This window comes from Colias eurytheme, chromosome 11, assembly GCF_061535395.1.
Source record: "Colias eurytheme isolate Ceu_HAF_F1 chromosome 11, ilColEury1 Martin Lab GWU primary, whole genome shotgun sequence".
Lineage (NCBI taxonomy): Eukaryota > Metazoa > Arthropoda > Insecta > Lepidoptera > Pieridae > Colias > Colias eurytheme.
Genome location: NC_142990.1, coordinates 10,434,619 through 10,451,670, shown reverse-complemented (window position 1 = coordinate 10,451,670; position 17,052 = coordinate 10,434,619). Strand labels below are relative to the sequence as shown.

The 17,052-nt window shown below is 34.5% G+C and overlaps 2 protein-coding genes across 3 annotated transcripts; one reads left to right on the top strand and one right to left on the bottom strand.

The window, feature by feature from the left end:
- Nucleotides 1-854: 854 nt before the first annotated feature.
- Nucleotides 855-11,531, bottom strand: Pex7 (peroxisomal biogenesis factor 7). Of its 2 annotated transcripts, XM_090107219.1 has the most exons (8): nt 11,325-11,531; nt 8,376-8,558; nt 5,539-5,724; nt 4,561-4,678; nt 4,279-4,363; nt 3,401-3,529; nt 3,212-3,265; nt 855-2,618 (listed from the first exon to the last, which is right to left on the bottom strand). In XM_090107219.1, exons 1-7 carry the CDS (start codon nt 11,523-11,525, stop codon nt 3,229-3,231), a joined length of 939 nt encoding a protein of 312 aa, XP_089963345.1. In that variant the 5' UTR covers nt 11,526-11,531; the 3' UTR covers nt 855-2,618; nt 3,212-3,228. The 2 variants fall into 2 exon arrangements, with proteins under 2 accessions (XP_089963345.1, XP_089963346.1); XM_090107220.1 differs by lacking the exons at nt 855-2,618; nt 3,212-3,265 and having other exon boundaries at nt 3,349-3,529.
- A 1,640-nt stretch (nt 11,532-13,171) lies between these two features.
- On the top strand, nt 13,172-15,415 carry Arr2 (arrestin 2). Its single transcript, XM_090107007.1, has 6 exons — nt 13,172-13,570; nt 13,662-13,868; nt 14,029-14,160; nt 14,239-14,590; nt 14,671-14,865; nt 14,938-15,415. Exons 1-6 carry the CDS (start codon nt 13,382-13,384, stop codon nt 15,084-15,086), a joined length of 1,224 nt encoding a protein of 407 aa, XP_089963133.1. The 5' UTR covers nt 13,172-13,381; the 3' UTR covers nt 15,087-15,415.
- Nucleotides 15,416-17,052: the final 1,637 nt, after the last annotated feature.

The following is a 17,052-nucleotide window of genomic DNA, read 5'->3' as shown; positions in this document are numbered from 1 at the left end:
TTGCTCAGTACTACGTAAAATAGAATATTCCATTAGTAACGAGTGTTTAATGTATGTATGTATGGCGATTATTACGTTTTCGCAAATTAATTTGAGGTTATTTGTATGTAAACAAAAACTAGTTTTTATAGTGCGACCAGCACAATTTGAGTCAAGAAGTTATATCCAATCCAACCAGCCTCAAATAAAGTACCTAGTTTAGATTTTACTACATAGTATAGTGATAACTGTTTTCATACAGCTATCTATCTATTAATCAATCAAACCATAAGAAAAAAAATCATATTTACTGTATCATATTTACAGATACTGAAGATGCCCCGTACCCTCTTACCAGTACTTCGAAACAGAGTGATGATCAGTCCTTTGAAGGAGTAGAATATTTAGATTTTGATGAATTATATTAATGTACAAAATTTATCTACAAAAAAAATAAAAATATGTGGTTTTCAAATCGCCTTGTTTTTTTCTACCCGACGGACCCAGAAAGAGGGTAATGTGTTTGAGCTGCATGTATGCTTGTTTGTTTGTATGTTTGATTCTATGTGCGCCTCTGCAGTCTAAACACTTGACCGATTTTTATAAAATAACTAATTCCAAATACATTTAAGTAAAATTTGACCTAGGTAGGTCAATTAAAATACTACTGTATTTTTGTCTTAAATTACACTATTGCTACACTGAAACAATTATAACGGTTTAAATCGCGGTATTTATTTTAGATTATATTATATACATTTTTGGATTTTTATTCTATAGTATCAAGATCGCTTGCGTCGCAGTATCAGTGTTGCTATATGAGCGACGGTGGCGCCCTCATTTATTTTCATCTCTTTTGTGTCGCACTGTACGGTGCGTTTACATCAAACGAGAAAATGCGTTTGTGTGTGAGTGTAAACAGGCGTAGAGCATTATTTCGTTGTTCTTAGTGCGTTGTTAAATATTCTATGCAATTTTCTAATACTTATTACTGAATACAAGTTTTCGTTTACTCTAAAAGTTCACGAAAGAATGCTCTTGCAGAAATTATTTTAATACTTATTGCTGTCTTGGCTTATGACGTCACAAAGCTTCCTCTAATATTTTCACATTGATTAAAATTAAGGATGGCCACCTGTCGAAGGAATATCGAAATATTTTATGATTTATCGAATGACGTCATCACATAACGTCATCATCGTCCCCGTTTTGGTCTTTAAACTGCTCTATGTTCGTTTGATGTAAATGCACCGTTATAGAAGAACAAATAAATTAGAATTATTAAGTTGCGACTTTTTATTAAATACTAATATAACAATGTCTGATTGTTTGTCTTTCTCTCACGTTGTTACTCTCTCAAAATACTCCATTTTGATACTTTATGTCGCGGTATAACATCTCATTTCTATGATAATTTCTTTTAACGAATAGGCGAAGCCACGGCCGGAAAGCTAGTTTAATTTTGTAAATTGCATAAAGTTTAGCTTCGTAACATATTTGCAAAGTTAATAGTAACAGAATTATAATAATATACAACAATAAAACAGACGATACAATAACCTTTAACAGGCAATAAAAATAGCTTAGAAAGACTTACATCTAAAAATTATAAAATATTTAACAAATATAAAATTGTATTTACACTCCAACCACCCAAATTCATTCGTTTCCCTGTTTTTAATTTCCATTCCCAAAATTTTAACAAATAATAACAAAAAACATATTAGAACAGATTCGTAAAAAGGAATGAACATTAAAATTACAATAAAGATCTCTAGCTAATAACTAAAAAATGCTGGATTTTTTTACAAAAATTCAGTTAGAGCCATCCATGGGGTGCTTTATTTTTTTTAATTAATTTAACATTTATTAATTACAAAAGTGTTTTCTTAAATTGTCGTACTATGAACCATTACACTCACAATCGACTATTACAATGTCAAATGTCCGAGTGGCATTCTATAAGACATTCATTAAAATTAACACCTTATTTCTTGGCAGTAATGTTCAAAGTCTATCGTATCGCTCATAAGAAAACTCTGCCTAATACACGCGAAAGCAGAGTTTTGTTTCGGACAATTTTTGACCATCATTGAGAGTGTAATTGTTTACTATGCGACAATGGTTCTATCCCTTTCACTCTCAAGTTATTTTACCTAGGAATGAAAGAAACAGTGGTTACTTTGAAACACGATTTCAATTTCATAAGTATGGCGCGGATACATTTCAGTAAGTTTTAAGGAGACTTTTTATTAAGTTTACTGTGACATCACAAACATTAAACTTAGAAATTATTTTAATACTTATTGCGGTTTTGGCTTATGACGTCACAAAGCTTCTTCTTTTATTGTCGCATTGATTAAAATTAAGGATGGCCACCTCCTATGTAGATGAATATCGAAACATGTGATTATCGAATGACGTCATGACTTCATTATTTTGGACTTTGAACTGCATTCACTACAGTCTGATGACGTCAGAACTCTAAATCGTACATTGAACATTCATGCTTTGAATTATATGAAACAAAGAATAATTATAATACAACTAAAACGAAACCAGCCAACAAAATATTCAACCCCCCCACTTGTTTCCACAGCCTTAGACGTCACAAGACGATATAAATTCCCAGACGAGATCTGAAAATAAAATATTTTAAACTTTAAAATACATACCTACAAGTAGGACAATAGTTTATTTTTTATTTATTTTTATTGAGAGTGAATTGGCAAGTTATCATACCTCATAAAATGCAACTTTACAGTCGAAGAAATAACGCTTCACCATGATTAACTGTCTTCAATTAGTTGTAGATAATTTTTGTGGTACCTATTCCTTTGTCTATAAGACTAGACGTTTGTTATTATGTGCCTTTTTGTCATAAGTACGAAATGTAACCCACAGATAGAAACAATAAAGTCGTACCGCACGTGGAGGGTGTGTTTTTACGTTACGGGGGCTCAATACGCAGTCAGCAAAAATAAGCTCGGTTAAAAGTAGAAGCCCTGGACAAAAAAGTGCCAGATCTTTTCTAGCGACTCGCATCCGGGTAGGACTTATGCGGGTAGAAACAAAATTTACTTGCTACACGCATCCCCCCGCTCAGTACGCCGCCAGCGAGCGTAGCATGGACACGTGCACGAGCAAGTCTCACCCACTGCTACATATCCTATACTACGATGAAGACACGTCATGTAGACGCATGCGGGCAAGAAACAATATATATACTCACTGCACGCCCGCCCCCGCTCAGTACGCCGCCAGCGAGCGCGGCGTGAACACGTGCTCGAGCATAGCCTCCAAGAGCAGATTCGAGGCTTGTGAGAAAGACCAACGTATTGCTGTAGGGTACTAAGTATAAACTTACCACACACCCGCCCCCGCTCAGTACGCCGCCAGCGACCTTGGCGTGAACACGTGCACGAGCGAGTCCCACCCGCAGTCGGCCACGCGGTGCGGTCGTAGCGCGCTCCAGTCCAGTCCGTACGTGAACTCAGAGTGGTGCCGGATCGTTTCTAGCGGCTCGCAACCGCGCTTTACGTCCCATATCCTGCAATAATTGAATTGCATTAAAACAGATAGATATTGGAAAAATATGAAAATGAAAATATTTTTTAAGCTATTGCATAGCTTCTATCGCGGGCCTTGAGCGCGGGGACCGAATCCAGAAATTGCGTAACGAAAAACCTCACGCTCCCCACTCCGACGGGCGCGGAGGTGTGGCTTGAAGGCATAGCATGCAATAGCTTAACCACGGCAGTCCCCGAGTGCCACACGTCTTTTTTTTTATTTAAGTAAAATAACACAGTTAGAATTACAAAAACAGGAATTTGGTGTACCTTATTACACATATCAATTTTAACCATATGTGCATTATCATTGACCCATTCCCGAAGTGTCTAAAACTAAACTTCTAAACTTAAGGACAGTCAATCAGGGCTTTATTTTGTTCGAAGTAAACTCAGTAAAGACCCCGCCCATTTTTCACTGATAAATACAATGAGTCATAAGGTATACACTGTATCAAAGTTCTATATAAATATCAAATAGGTAGTTAAGAAGTTTAGTAATACGTCGATTTGATTTAGGGCTGATTTTTCAATGCTTGGATAAAACTTATCCGTCCAATAAATATATATTCACGATAATATTAAAATGTCACGTAAACTGTCAAATACTGGCAATTAGTATACGTTGTAGTTTTATATATATATATATAAAATGGTAGATTTATACATTATTCGACGAATAAGTTTTAACCAAGGATTGAAAAATCAACCCTTAATAAACAATTCTTACCTCGTAGTGAAATCATATGACACAGCGGCGACTACTGAAGACGCATGTGGTGAAAATTGAACTCTTCTTACAGCGCACTCACATCCTGGGAAATAGTATAAGATATTATATTATTATAATTTATTTCTTAAAAATTAATATTTTCCATCTGAACTAATCAATGAGTACAACTTATAATTAATTATTTAATAAAAACAATTATTATTTATCTGTTGCTTTATTCGTAAAAACGATTTACATTCATACAAACATCAAAAATCTAATATAACTAGTATTGTCTACCTTTAAGCGTAAACATAGGTGCCGTAAGTCTCCTAAGGTCCCACCCTCGAATGAGTCCATCAGACCCTGAAGTCGCTAGCACGTGCGCCTCTGCTTTACTCCAGTCACAGGATAATACCTGCAATTTAATTTTATTTGATAAACTGTCTGATATATTTATCAAGTAAACTCGAAAGATAACAAATAATATTGACATTTGATCAAAATTAGAAAAAGAAAAAAAATGGTAATATAGTTGGTGCATACTAAAAGTTATGCCAATATTCTTTCAGTATTTTATTTATATGTACGTTGAAAATATACAAAAAAAATCTACCGTTATTCAAAACTGAACCTTATTGCAATCCCATAGGAGCTTACATGCGCTTCATGCGCTTTCACAACCGCCACTGTTCTAGAAGGTTCTGCACAGGACCACAGCTTCAGATGACCATCGCCAGACATACACGCTTATGTCACCGGAATATGTAAACCAGTTACGAGTGACTACACACAAAACTGAACCTTATCACAACCGCATAGAGCTCACCTTCGCATAAATGCAAATTTCACCGTGGAGAACGCGGCAATACTGCCGCGTCTATACAGACCAACTGCGAGTGACTGCTAACCAAGCTACTTATTTCGCACAAAACTGAACTTTATCACAACCACATAGAGCTCACCTCCGCATCATGCGCTTTCACAACTGCTGCTGGTCTAGAAGGTTCTGCACAGGACCATAACTTGAGGTGTCCATCACCGGACACCGACGCGAATATCGCTAGCGAGTGTGTAAAGCAGCTGCGAGTGACTACGTTCCACAACCCAGCTACCTATTTCACTATTAACCTAACACACAAAACTGAACCTTATCACAACCACATAGAGCTCACCTTCGCATAGATGCAAATGTCACATACCAGCTGCGAGTGACTTCCCAACCCAGCTACCTATTTCACACACAACTCAACTTTATCACAACCACATAGAGCTCACCTCCGCATCATGTGCCTTAACAACAGCCGCTGGTCTAGAAGGTTCTGCACAGGACCATAACTTGAGGTGTCCATCACCGGACACCGACGCGAAGGTTGCTGGCGAGTGTGGTGAGAACGCGGCCGTGTAAACGAGCTGCGAGTGACCCGAGAATGTATTGAGACATGTTTCCGACTCGGGGTCCCACTGAAATGGTTGGGGAACGTAAGACACATAATATTATCTAATACGATTTTTATTCTTAAATAAAAATGTGTGCGTGTACTACACGTAAGAACTGAAACTTCTTTATGACCTTATTTTTCAAAAAATAATTTACTTTATGCAACTTTACAGAAATACGTCGAATCACGCGTGGTAGGGATAAGACAAAGATGGCGCGTAACGGAAAAACGTCACGCGTAACGAAAAAATGTTACACTAAATTTTTTTCCAACCCCGATAAAGAAGTTTCACTTCAAAATTTCTCATTTAGGTATAAACTCAAACTCAAAAATTTATTTCTTCAATTAGACTTGTTCTAGAAGCAATTTTGAATCGTCATAACATATTTTAACATTTACCACCGATTCGGAAAGCAGTATCTATGGAGAAGAACCGGCAACACATACTTAATGTTATATGCATATGATTCATCAACCTCATATAGATTTATCAATTTGTTGGGATATCTACGTCACCGTCATCTGGTTGAATGCGCTATTTGATTGAATGACAAGCGAGCGACAAATAGTAGCTAGATCTCTCTCTCTCTCTATCTACAACAGCGATTTATGGTATAAAATAAAGGCAAACTTTAAACTCTTTTCGATAGTTTCAATGATTATACATATTATTATTTGTAAGACTGTTGGTTCAATGCACAAAATGTATCTTATATATAAAATTCTCGTGTCACAATGTTAGTCTGCATACTCCTCCGAAACGGGTGGACCGATTCTCATGAAATTTTCTGTGCATATCGGGTAAGTCTGAGAATCGGCCAACATCTATTTTTCATATGTACCACGGGCGAAGCCGGGGACCGCTAGTAATTTATATAAATGAAAGAAAGAAAATGCGCTCTTCATATTATGATTCAAAATAAAGTACATCGATAATATCGCTATACCGATATAGATAACTTTTATTTAACATACATCTTTGTAGTACATAATTAGCAACTTTGTTGCTGGTAGGTACTGTGATAAAAAATTACATCCACTCACTCACTTGCATTATTTAATTGCTCTCAAATTACATGCAATATAATGTGACTATTTAGAAGCTAGTCATTAGAGCGAGTAAATCATTTTTACATAAATTTGCATAAGTACTAATTCCATAGAGCTCGTATAACAGGCAAAATATAAACATTTTTTCTTGGTACCTAACTATATGACAATTTTATCGTAATTTCCATTTTTTTTTGTATGGTGCAATAATATGGATTAGTGATTGGTGATGAGTTCGTGTACTTTATGCATATCTAAGTCTCAATTTATTGATGTTTTGGGATTAATTCATGAGAGAAAAAGTGAGAAAATATTGTTAGTTAAGTTAAGTTTCGTTAAAAGTTAATAGTTCATATTTACAAAAAAACTTATTAGACACTTCTTTTATTACCTATTTAAAATTTTAAAATCGATAAAAAATATTATTTATAAAAAAAGGTTTAGATTTTTTTTAGTTATTCTGCCAGCGTAACGATTTAACTCAAAAACTACTTGACTGATTGGATTTTTTTTTTACTATTAGAAATCTGTATCTTTATCGAGTCACCTAGCGGCTAGTATCGAAAATACCGTTAGCATTTTAAGCACTTGCCTTAATTCTTATTAGATTTTTATTTTACTATAACTCATAAGAGTGGGAAATGCCACAGACTATAAAGATGAAATCAAACGACAGTCCGGCTAATTAGAATCAAACATTAAAAACCATAGAGATTTAAAAAAAAAACAAATAAGTATAGAATTTTCTTTAGCCTCATAACAATTGAGTGAATAATAAATAACTATTCACAATCGAGCGCGAAAATGTTCTAAAGCAAAACTCTGCCTACGCGTGTGTATTGAGCAGAGTTTTCTAATTAGCGATACAATAGACTTTAAAAATTATTGTCAACGAATAAAATGTTATTTCAATTGAATTTAGTAGGCGACTGTTAAGTTAATAGTTCATATGAAGTAAATGAAGTCAAATCAGTTCGTCCAAAACTTTTATCTTTATCGATATTGTATACAGAATTACAGTTTTTTTTTTATACCTAATAGTAATGTAAAATACATCATTAACTCAATCTTTATTGTTCTTTAAATGTAAATTTACTAACATCTTTCAAGAATTTCAATGAATTACCAGTTTTATTTTAATACATATTAAGAAATAGAAGGTATGATCCAGCTGAAATGTCGGCATATTGTTTTAATTTATAAAAAAAAAATTATAACGGAAATAACCGAACAACCTATTATCTCAATGACGTGCATGAAATAAAATCACTGAACCACTCATGACTCAAGTTTTTAAAAGTATTTCTAATTTTGCTTTATATATTCCCGTTAATAACGGAAAAAATGAAATGTTTAAATACAGTACAACCATAATGTTTCAATTAAGACTGGATTATTATTAGACAAACTAGTATACAAACCGAATATGTACCAAAGTAATACCTATCATACATATTTTAATAATAAATAATTGATATTTATTACACTAAATATTTACCAAAAAAATATTTAATAAGCCCATAGCATAAAATCACGCACTCAATTTCTAACCGAACAACTTTAACTCATAAACAAGCAACATAATACATACATACATAAATTATTTAAAACAAAAAGACTCACCAATTTCACCGTCGTATCCCAACTCGCGCTTAACAAATGTGTCCTCAACCAATCCACAGAGCAGACTTCACTCCGATGCGCGCGCAGCACACGCAGCGGCGCCGCGCAACCCACGCGCCATACTATGACCGTACCATCGCCTGAGCCACACGCGGCGACGCTGTCTGACGTGCCAGACCATGTCTGAAAGAGATTTTGTACATTATTTATACAACAATAACAAAATACATTTAAAACTTTTTGAACAAGTTTTATGATGCCTAATGTCCATAATCAAGCCAATTAAATAAAATGTAAATGAGAAAGGTCCCACGCTCCCCACTATGACCGTTCCATCGCCGGACCCACACGTAGCGAAGCTGTCTGACGTGCCAGACCACGACTGCAAATATAAAAATGCGATAGATCAAAATATTTTTCCTCTTTTAATATGATTTTCGAACTCGTAGTGTTACCAAATTGAAAAAAAGAATTAAAATGCATACGTTGCAGACGCGCTGGCTTGTGCCAGACCACGTCTGAAAAAGTTATCAGAACATTCTACATACAACAATAATAAAACATTTTATATGCCTATTAAACTTCTATTTAAACTATATTAATAACTGTACATTGCACAATATAGTAGCAGAGCCCCACGCGGCTCCGTAGCAGATCACGTTATAAGAGATTGAAAACATGATAGAAACAATTTTTTTTCCTGAATTTATATTTACACTAGCTTACCGCCCGCGGCTTCGCCCGCTTTGTCTAAAACCTAATAAATTATATACTATCTATTAAAAACCGCATCAAAATCCGTTGCGTAGTTTTAAAGATTTAAGCATACAAAGGGGACATAGGGACAGAGAAAGCGACTTTGTTTTATACTATGTAGTGATGATACACACATTTTTGATACCTAGGGTTGTTTGCAGCCTAACCTGGCCTGTTAAGAAAATGTAAACGGCAGTGGTACCATACCGATAATCAAGACTCGGCTTTTCAGTCTCTTGGCCAAAAAAATATAAAAATTATATGTGCAGATAAAAACATAGGCAACTCTCACAAGGCTTTTTTTTTTTGCATTAAATATTTATATAACAACTTGAAACACATTTACATAACAAGGCTTCTCTGGGAAGCCTAATCCTAGTAAATTATTATTTTAACTGTGCTTTATATAAGCATTTAAAATTAGTATCAGCACATAACTTACTATAGTCACATGGTAAATGGATAAGATGGCCCTTGCGTTATTCAACATAATACACAGACACAAATGCTGTATGGGTTTAAAAATAAACCACATTTTTTAATTTTTAGCTTTATGAATTACAATAAAGAAAAGACTGTAATTTAGTCTGTAAGTAATAATTTGTCACTTTCTGCAATATACATATATCAGAATGTTGTAATATAATATGAACTGCTATAAGCCTAACTACATACAGGCATTCTGAGGTTTATAACAATTGTTATAACTTAGTTTTTCCCTGTGTTTTATTTATTTTGTACATGCCAACTCAAAACCCATAGAAACAATCACTAGAGGAGACTAAAAAACAATTTAAAGCCTAGAAATATATAGAAGACTAATTACCTGGGTACATGCTTATGTACACAATCATTCCCTCAACATAACATCATGTTTTTAAAGTTATATACCCACCTAAAAATTAGCCTAAACAAATACGAATTTAACACACAATTATTATATAGTTTATGTAAAACAGCTTGTTAAAACCATGTGGTTGAACCAAGCAAAATTAAATGAAGGTAAATGAAAAGATAAGCCTCTTACTGGCCCACGTCAAGCTCTCACATAACTGCACTATTGGGGCTTCAAAAGGTTACTCCTACTATATTCTGTTCTCAATCGTGACCTAATGCAATAAACTTTAATGGGATTCAATCAGTTAACGGGAAATTTTAATAAATATTGTTAAATATTATGTTACGCCATGTTTTAATTTGTGAAAACTTTTATTTATGATTTTATTATTAAATGTATTTATTATTTATAATTAGATTTAACTTTACATTATATAACAGAAGAATGTTGTATGTAACTAAGGAAGGCTTAAAATTCTTGTTATTCTAGGAGGTTCTGTGAGAGATTTTTTTTTACAAAAAAGGAGGCTATGAGTACTCAGAGATATGATAATAAAAATAATGCTAAAAGATAAGTACATGTATTTGGTACTTCAAGATTTGTACAAGCAATAGAAATGGTATTATCCAGTTTATTTTTTTTTTCAAATATGAAATTATTTCTTTCAAATAAGTTTATTAGTTTTCACATAGGTAAGTGATGTTTTCTGTTGAATACTATAGACTTGACTACAATATCTCATATCAACATACTTCCACCATTTTAATACTTCTTCTTTTGAAACTCTATATAACTATTTGAACTGTACAATATTTTCTATGAAAGTATAGGAAATAAGTTTGTGGATAACACTTTGAATTTTCATATAAGATTCTGAATATTTTCTTTCTATGAACCATTAAGATAATATGAGAGATACATAATATGAGCCAGTTTCTGTTTGTTATGTTCAGATATTGATTTATGGGCAAATAGGTATTAAGGCTTCACCAGAAACTAGGAAAGAACTTATGTTTTATCTTTACTAAGAATCAAACTAAGAAATCACAGTTGTAAACTTAACACAAACCATTATTTTAAATATTATGAAGCATTTACTAAAACATGAAAAACTCGGTGTGCATTTATTCTTTCTTTTACCAGTAATAGACCATACTATCAAGCTTATAACAACACAAGCGGTCCGCCCCAGCTTCGCCCGTGGCACATATTTCGCAATAAAAGGTAGCCTATGTTCTTTCTCAGGGTCTCAAGATTATCTGTGCCAAATTTCATTAAAATCGGTCCAGCAGTTTATGCGTGAAAACCATACATACAAATCTTTCCTCTTTATAATATAGTATAGATATACTCACAACATCAAACAATCCATCCGTCCATTCCAACTTCTGTAACTCAAGCACACTTGTTCCATCTGGTGCGATTTCCAGGAAGAACAATGTGCCACCTCCCGCCAGGCCATAGTACTGGCTTGTAGCCACTGCAAGGGCATCTGGCCGAGTTCTGGAGAATCTAACACTGTAGCCATGCCGGCCAGGTGTCAGGAATGTCGGCATGCTGAGGGTGTAACTGAAATATGATAAATGTTGTAAATTTAACTATTGAAGATAGATTATTCAAACAATCATATAATAATAATAAATCTTATATATAAAAATGAATCGCAAAATGTGTTGGTAAGCGCATAACTCGAGAACGGCTGAACCGATTTCGATAATTCTTTTTTTATTATATTCCTTGAAGTACGAGGATGGTTCTTATGTAGAGAAAACGTAAACATGTACCACGGGCGAAGCCGGGGCGGACCGCTAGTAAATAATAAATATTTCGGGACAATTTGTGGCTGGAGAATCTAACACTGTAGCCATGCCGGCTAGGTGTCAGGAATGTGGGCATGTTGAGAGTGTAGCTGAAATATGATAAATGTTGGTGTAAATTTAACTAGATTGAAGATAGATTATTCAAACAATCATATAATAATAATAAATATTTCGGGACAATTTTCACACACGGCACGATCTGATCCCATACTAAGCTTTCGCTTGTGTTATGGAAACCAGGTGGCTGATAAACATACATATATAATTTTAAATAAATTATTATATAGATAATTAACACCCAGACACAGCGCAAACATCTATGTTTATCACACAAATATTTGCCCCGGGTGGGAATCGAACCCACGACCTATGGATTGGAAGGCAGGGCCACTACCAACCAAGTCAACCGGACAGTCATATAAGTACATACAACACGTTAACTTTATATAATTAAAACTAGATTGATAATAGAATATACTATATGTAATCATATAAGAATGTACAACATGAGTTTGAACTATGAGTTGAACAAAAATAATTATGGGATATTGCTTTGTGGGTGCAAATATCTGAATAACCTATTAGGCAGTAGGCAAATGTCATAACTTTTAACATTACTTGAATACTAGTGCTAGTATGTAAAAAATAGTATGAAAATGAACTTGAATAGAAATTTGTTGACCAAAATAACTGGTTGTTTACTATAACACCAATTAGTGATATAACCATTGGAGGCTATATCAAATTACTAATAAGTATAACCTTGTATTAAGCTACAGAGACATTTTTAGAAATAAGACATCGAAATGGTTAGCCTTTTGGTTCGTAGGTGTATAAGCTAGACATCAAGTAAAAAACTATGAGAATATTTGCTAGTAATGGAATCTTCTAAAAGATTTAATCTATATTAAAAGAACTAGAACATATATGCGAAACTACACATTCTTACATGAAATATGCTTTATCTTTATATGCATTTTAAATACAATCATGTATAAGATAGTAAAAAAACTATATACTGCCAGTTTACATTATTTTAAGACCAGTGAAATACATCGATAACTTTAACAGAAATAAACAAAATTAAATACTAACACATTCACATAGTCTCGTGTCGTTACTTGCGCTATCAAATCCCTAAAACCTTAAATCGTTATCATATAAGAATCTAATTGGATTATTAGTGCTTATTTATTAGTGATTATTTTTAAAACTTGATAAATAAAACAATTTTCCTCGAAATTTAGCCCGATCAGAACTGTCAAAACACTCACGTCATTTTGACATTTCCTTGACCGATTTCCAAATTTTTTGCAGAGTAGTGTTGTGTACTATTTATCGATTATATTGTTACAAAACAACGTCATACGAGTTTAATCCAATTTGTCTCCTACGAGTTAAATCTCATTACGTTGCTACTTTATTCTCAGGAAACCTCATAGGTTGCTAGTATAAATAGGTGGTAGAGGCCTAGGCTCATCACTTCTGGTGAACGCCTCACAGCCTAAACATTCCAAAAACAATCCAACTAAATACGAAAGTATACTAAGTTCAATTTTTCCTGTGGTCTCGTATCACTCTCCCCAAGCAAAATGCTTGATTACCTATCCCTTATCTTTGTGGTTGCCGTAAAGGTTTTCAAGAAAACCACCCCCAATGGAAAAATTACGGTTTACCTTGGCAAGCGTGACTTCATTGATCATATAGATTACTGCGATCCAATCGATGGAGTGGTGGTCGTTGACACCGACTACCTGAAAGGAAGGAAAGTTTACAGCCAGGTATAAAAGTGTTGTGAAATAGTGACGTTCTGTGCATCTTGTGATAAGTGAAGTGCATTCCCTGGATTTAAAATTATTTGTATCTGTGCAGCTCGTGACCACTTACCGCTATGGTAGGGAGGAAGATGAGGTTATGGGGGTCAAATTTTCCAAGGAAATGGTCGTCGGTACAGAACAGGTCGTCCCAATGGTCAACAACAAAATGGAACTGACACCCGTCCAGGAGAAACTTCTGAAGAAACTGGGCCCTAACGCCTTCCCATTCACCTTCAACTTCCCAGAGATGTCCCCTAGCTCGGTAATGAATTTATTTATTTTAACTTAAAGCAGTCAATTAATGAAGATAAGGATACGAAGGAAACATGATATTTTCACATACCTATTTTATATTTTTTATATTAATATAAATTCAATAACTCATCGATTTTATTTATTAATCGATTCTCATTCAATATTAGGTAACTCTGCAAGCATCCGATGAGGACCAAGGCAAGCCCATGGGCGTTGAATACTGCGTCCGCACATACGTTGCCGAGAGCGAAGACCAGAAGAGCCACAAGAGGAGCTCAGTCACTTTGGCGATCAAAAAGGTGGTCTAGAGTACAACTTTAACGAATACTTGTCTTTCTAAACCGTACCTACTACTGATTTTGCTTTTTTTATAACAGCTTCAACACGCACCAGCCTCCCGAGGCCGCCGCCTTCCTAGCTCTCTCGTCAGCAAGGGCTTCACTTTCAGCAATGGAAAGATCAGCCTCGAAGTCACTTTGGACAAGGAAATCTACTACCATGGCGAAAAGATCTGCGCGAACATCATCGTTTCCAACAACTCCAGGAAATCGGTCCGCAACATCCGCTGCATGGTGGTCCAACACGTTGAAATCACCATGATCAACTCGCAGTTCAGCCGCCACGTCGCTTCCCTGGAAAGCCGTGAAGGTTGCCCAGTTACCCCCGGCGCCAGCCTGTCCAAGAGCTTCTACCTCGTACCCCTTGCTCGCAGCAACAAGGACATCCGCGGTAAACTAGATCCATGAAAAATTATTTCATATTTCTTTCCACATCAAACCATTGCATTAATTATTTGTTTCGTGAAACAGGTGTGGCTCTGGACGGACACCTCAAGGAAGATGACGTCAACTTGGCCAGCTCCACCCTTGTGACCGAAGGCAAATGCCCAGCCGACGCTATTGGTATTGTCGTATCCTACTCCGTCCGTGTCAAGCTGAACTGCGGTACTCTTGGAGGCGAACTCGTTACCGATGTGCCATTCAAACTTCTTCACCCTGCTGAGGGTAAGGCATCGTTCCAATAGAATTGTTCCTGTTTTTAAAACGTTTTTTATTCATTGAATCTATCCATTCTAGGATCTGTTGAGCGCCAGCGATTCAACGCCATGAAGAAGATGCAATCCATTGAGCGACACCGCTACGAGAACTCTCTGTACACCAACGAGGAAGAGGACAACATTGTCTTCGAAGACTTCGCCCGCCTCAGGATGAACGAGCCAGAATAAGCATACGGAGGATCGCAAATCGATAAAAAACCAAAAAAAAAGAAAAAAATATTAAAAAACCAAAAAATAAATTACACGTAACCAAGCAAGTCAACCACGTAACTTATCTTCATTGATTGGCAACTATTGGCGACCCTTAAATACCTTAGAGTATAATCAACTCATTTGTATACTACCTTCATTATCATGACATTAATAAAAATATAGTAAACGTTTATAATATTGAAAAATGTGAGGCATATATATTGTAATAACCAATTGTGTATCTGATTAAAAACATCATCCTTCATTGTATCCAACTTACCTTAAAAAATTAAATAAAAAAAATTCACCAGATTTACTGTGTTTCACTTTCACTGTCGACCTTTAACCTATTACAACTTTTAAAATATATAAAATGTTAAAGTTTAATGTGATCACGATAAAGTCCTGCACTACACTAACACTGTTTCGAAATGCATTACAGGAGCAAATATGACCACCTAAGCTCACCTATTATTGTCGTTTTTTTAATCGCAAGGGTCTTCATTCCCTACTTGATTTATGCACCTTTTTATCTCGACTATCATAACATTCTTATTCTATATTTTGCATACATTAAATTCAATGCTTTTCTGACCACAAAAGAAATTAAACAAGCGAAATATTAATTGCTATATTTATTTAAAAGGCGTTTATTTTTATCGTACTTTGAAAAATAAACATCGCATACCTGTCATATTTATACTAAACTGATAATATTACAAAGATAAGATATGACGATATGACATTATTCATTATCAATTTTTACTTGAACATAATAAAAATAATGAATTAATACCATAGACAAATATATTCGTCCATGTTAATACCCAGATTATAGAGCAAAGTACCTCACTATGATGAAGTACAACCAAAGAGCTTTCATTGAAAAAAGATTCAATATTTGTATAGAAAAGGAAAAAATTAAAAATAAGTCGAGACCTTACCTCTTACCACCCATATTGATCCCACCTCACTCAACAATTTTTAATTTTAATGCTATGAAACTGTTTAGTACATAGTTACATTAAAAGTAAAGCAAACATTAGAAATTTCAAATAACTATTTTTATACGCATTCATCCCATAATTTTTACTTTTTATACTAATAATTTTTATAAACCTACATCGTATAGGATCCCACAATCTATGTTTTTTTGGTACACTTTTATTGAGAAACTCACATAAGTACCTCCACTTCCGGATCTACAAATAAAAATTTTTAATGCAAAAGAAAATCTTGATAAAACTTTTTGATGAAAATTACAAAAAAACTATTTATTTCACTGTTTCCAAATATGATGGGGAATATCCTGTGGGAATATCGATATTTCATTTTTGGTTATCTTTTGAAAGCTTTTGAAGTAGGTAACTACCAATTTTCTGGTGGATGAAGTTTCGTTACTTCATTCTTATTTTATGAAATAACTTGACCAGACTATCTAGATTTGTCGTTGACCATAAAACGTAATTGAGTAAAGTTAATTTAGTAATATAATAATTCGTAACAGCAAAAGACTTGTCTCAGTATCCTTGCCTTATCTGTGGCCTTATCCATTAGATAACTACTGAAAGATTTTCTCACTAAAACTGGTCAAACGAGCTTTGGACAAAGGTTCCTTCATAAAGTTACAAAGGGTTCGTCCAAAACCAGTTTGACCGACTTATGTGGGAAAGGACAGTCGAATGACCCTTTATTTGCATGTCACTTTTTTCTAAAGGGACCCGTAATAAAAATTTGTATGATAATGTAGGTAAGTAGGTACTATGTACCAATATCGTACCTATATTATGGAAATTATTGTAGGTAAGTATTCTGTTAATGTCCGCATCGTTTGACTCTTTAGATTTGTATAGATATATCTAGTAACCTAAGTTGTGTTTGTGAATTAGTATATACTTCTAAATTGTGCTAATGTGACAAAAGGATACTATACCTACCTAGA

What these genes read in the sequence shown, in the direction of transcription:
- Pex7 (XM_090107219.1), bottom strand. Translation starts at nt 11,525, where the DNA reads ATGCCGACATTCCTGACACCTGGCCGGCATGGCTACAGTGTTAGATTC. An exon ending in CGGATGGATTGTTTGATGTT is followed by an intron (nt 8,559 to 11,324) that starts GTGAGTATATCT and finishes AATCTCTTTCAG; the next exon opens with ACATGGTCTGGCACGTCAGA. An exon ending in TTAAGGCACATGATGCGGAG is followed by an intron (nt 4,679 to 5,538) that starts GTGAGCTCTATG and finishes ATTAAATTGCAG; the next exon opens with GTATTATCCTGTGACTGGAG.
- Arr2 (XM_090107007.1), top strand. Translation starts at nt 13,382, where the DNA reads ATGCTTGATTACCTATCCCTTATCTTTGTGGTTGCCGTAAAGGTTTTC. An exon ending in CAGAGATGTCCCCTAGCTCG is followed by an intron (nt 13,869 to 14,028) that starts GTAATGAATTTA and finishes ATTCAATATTAG; the next exon opens with GTAACTCTGCAAGCATCCGA. An exon ending in ACTTCTTCACCCTGCTGAGG is followed by an intron (nt 14,866 to 14,937) that starts GTAAGGCATCGT and finishes TATCCATTCTAG; the next exon opens with GATCTGTTGAGCGCCAGCGA.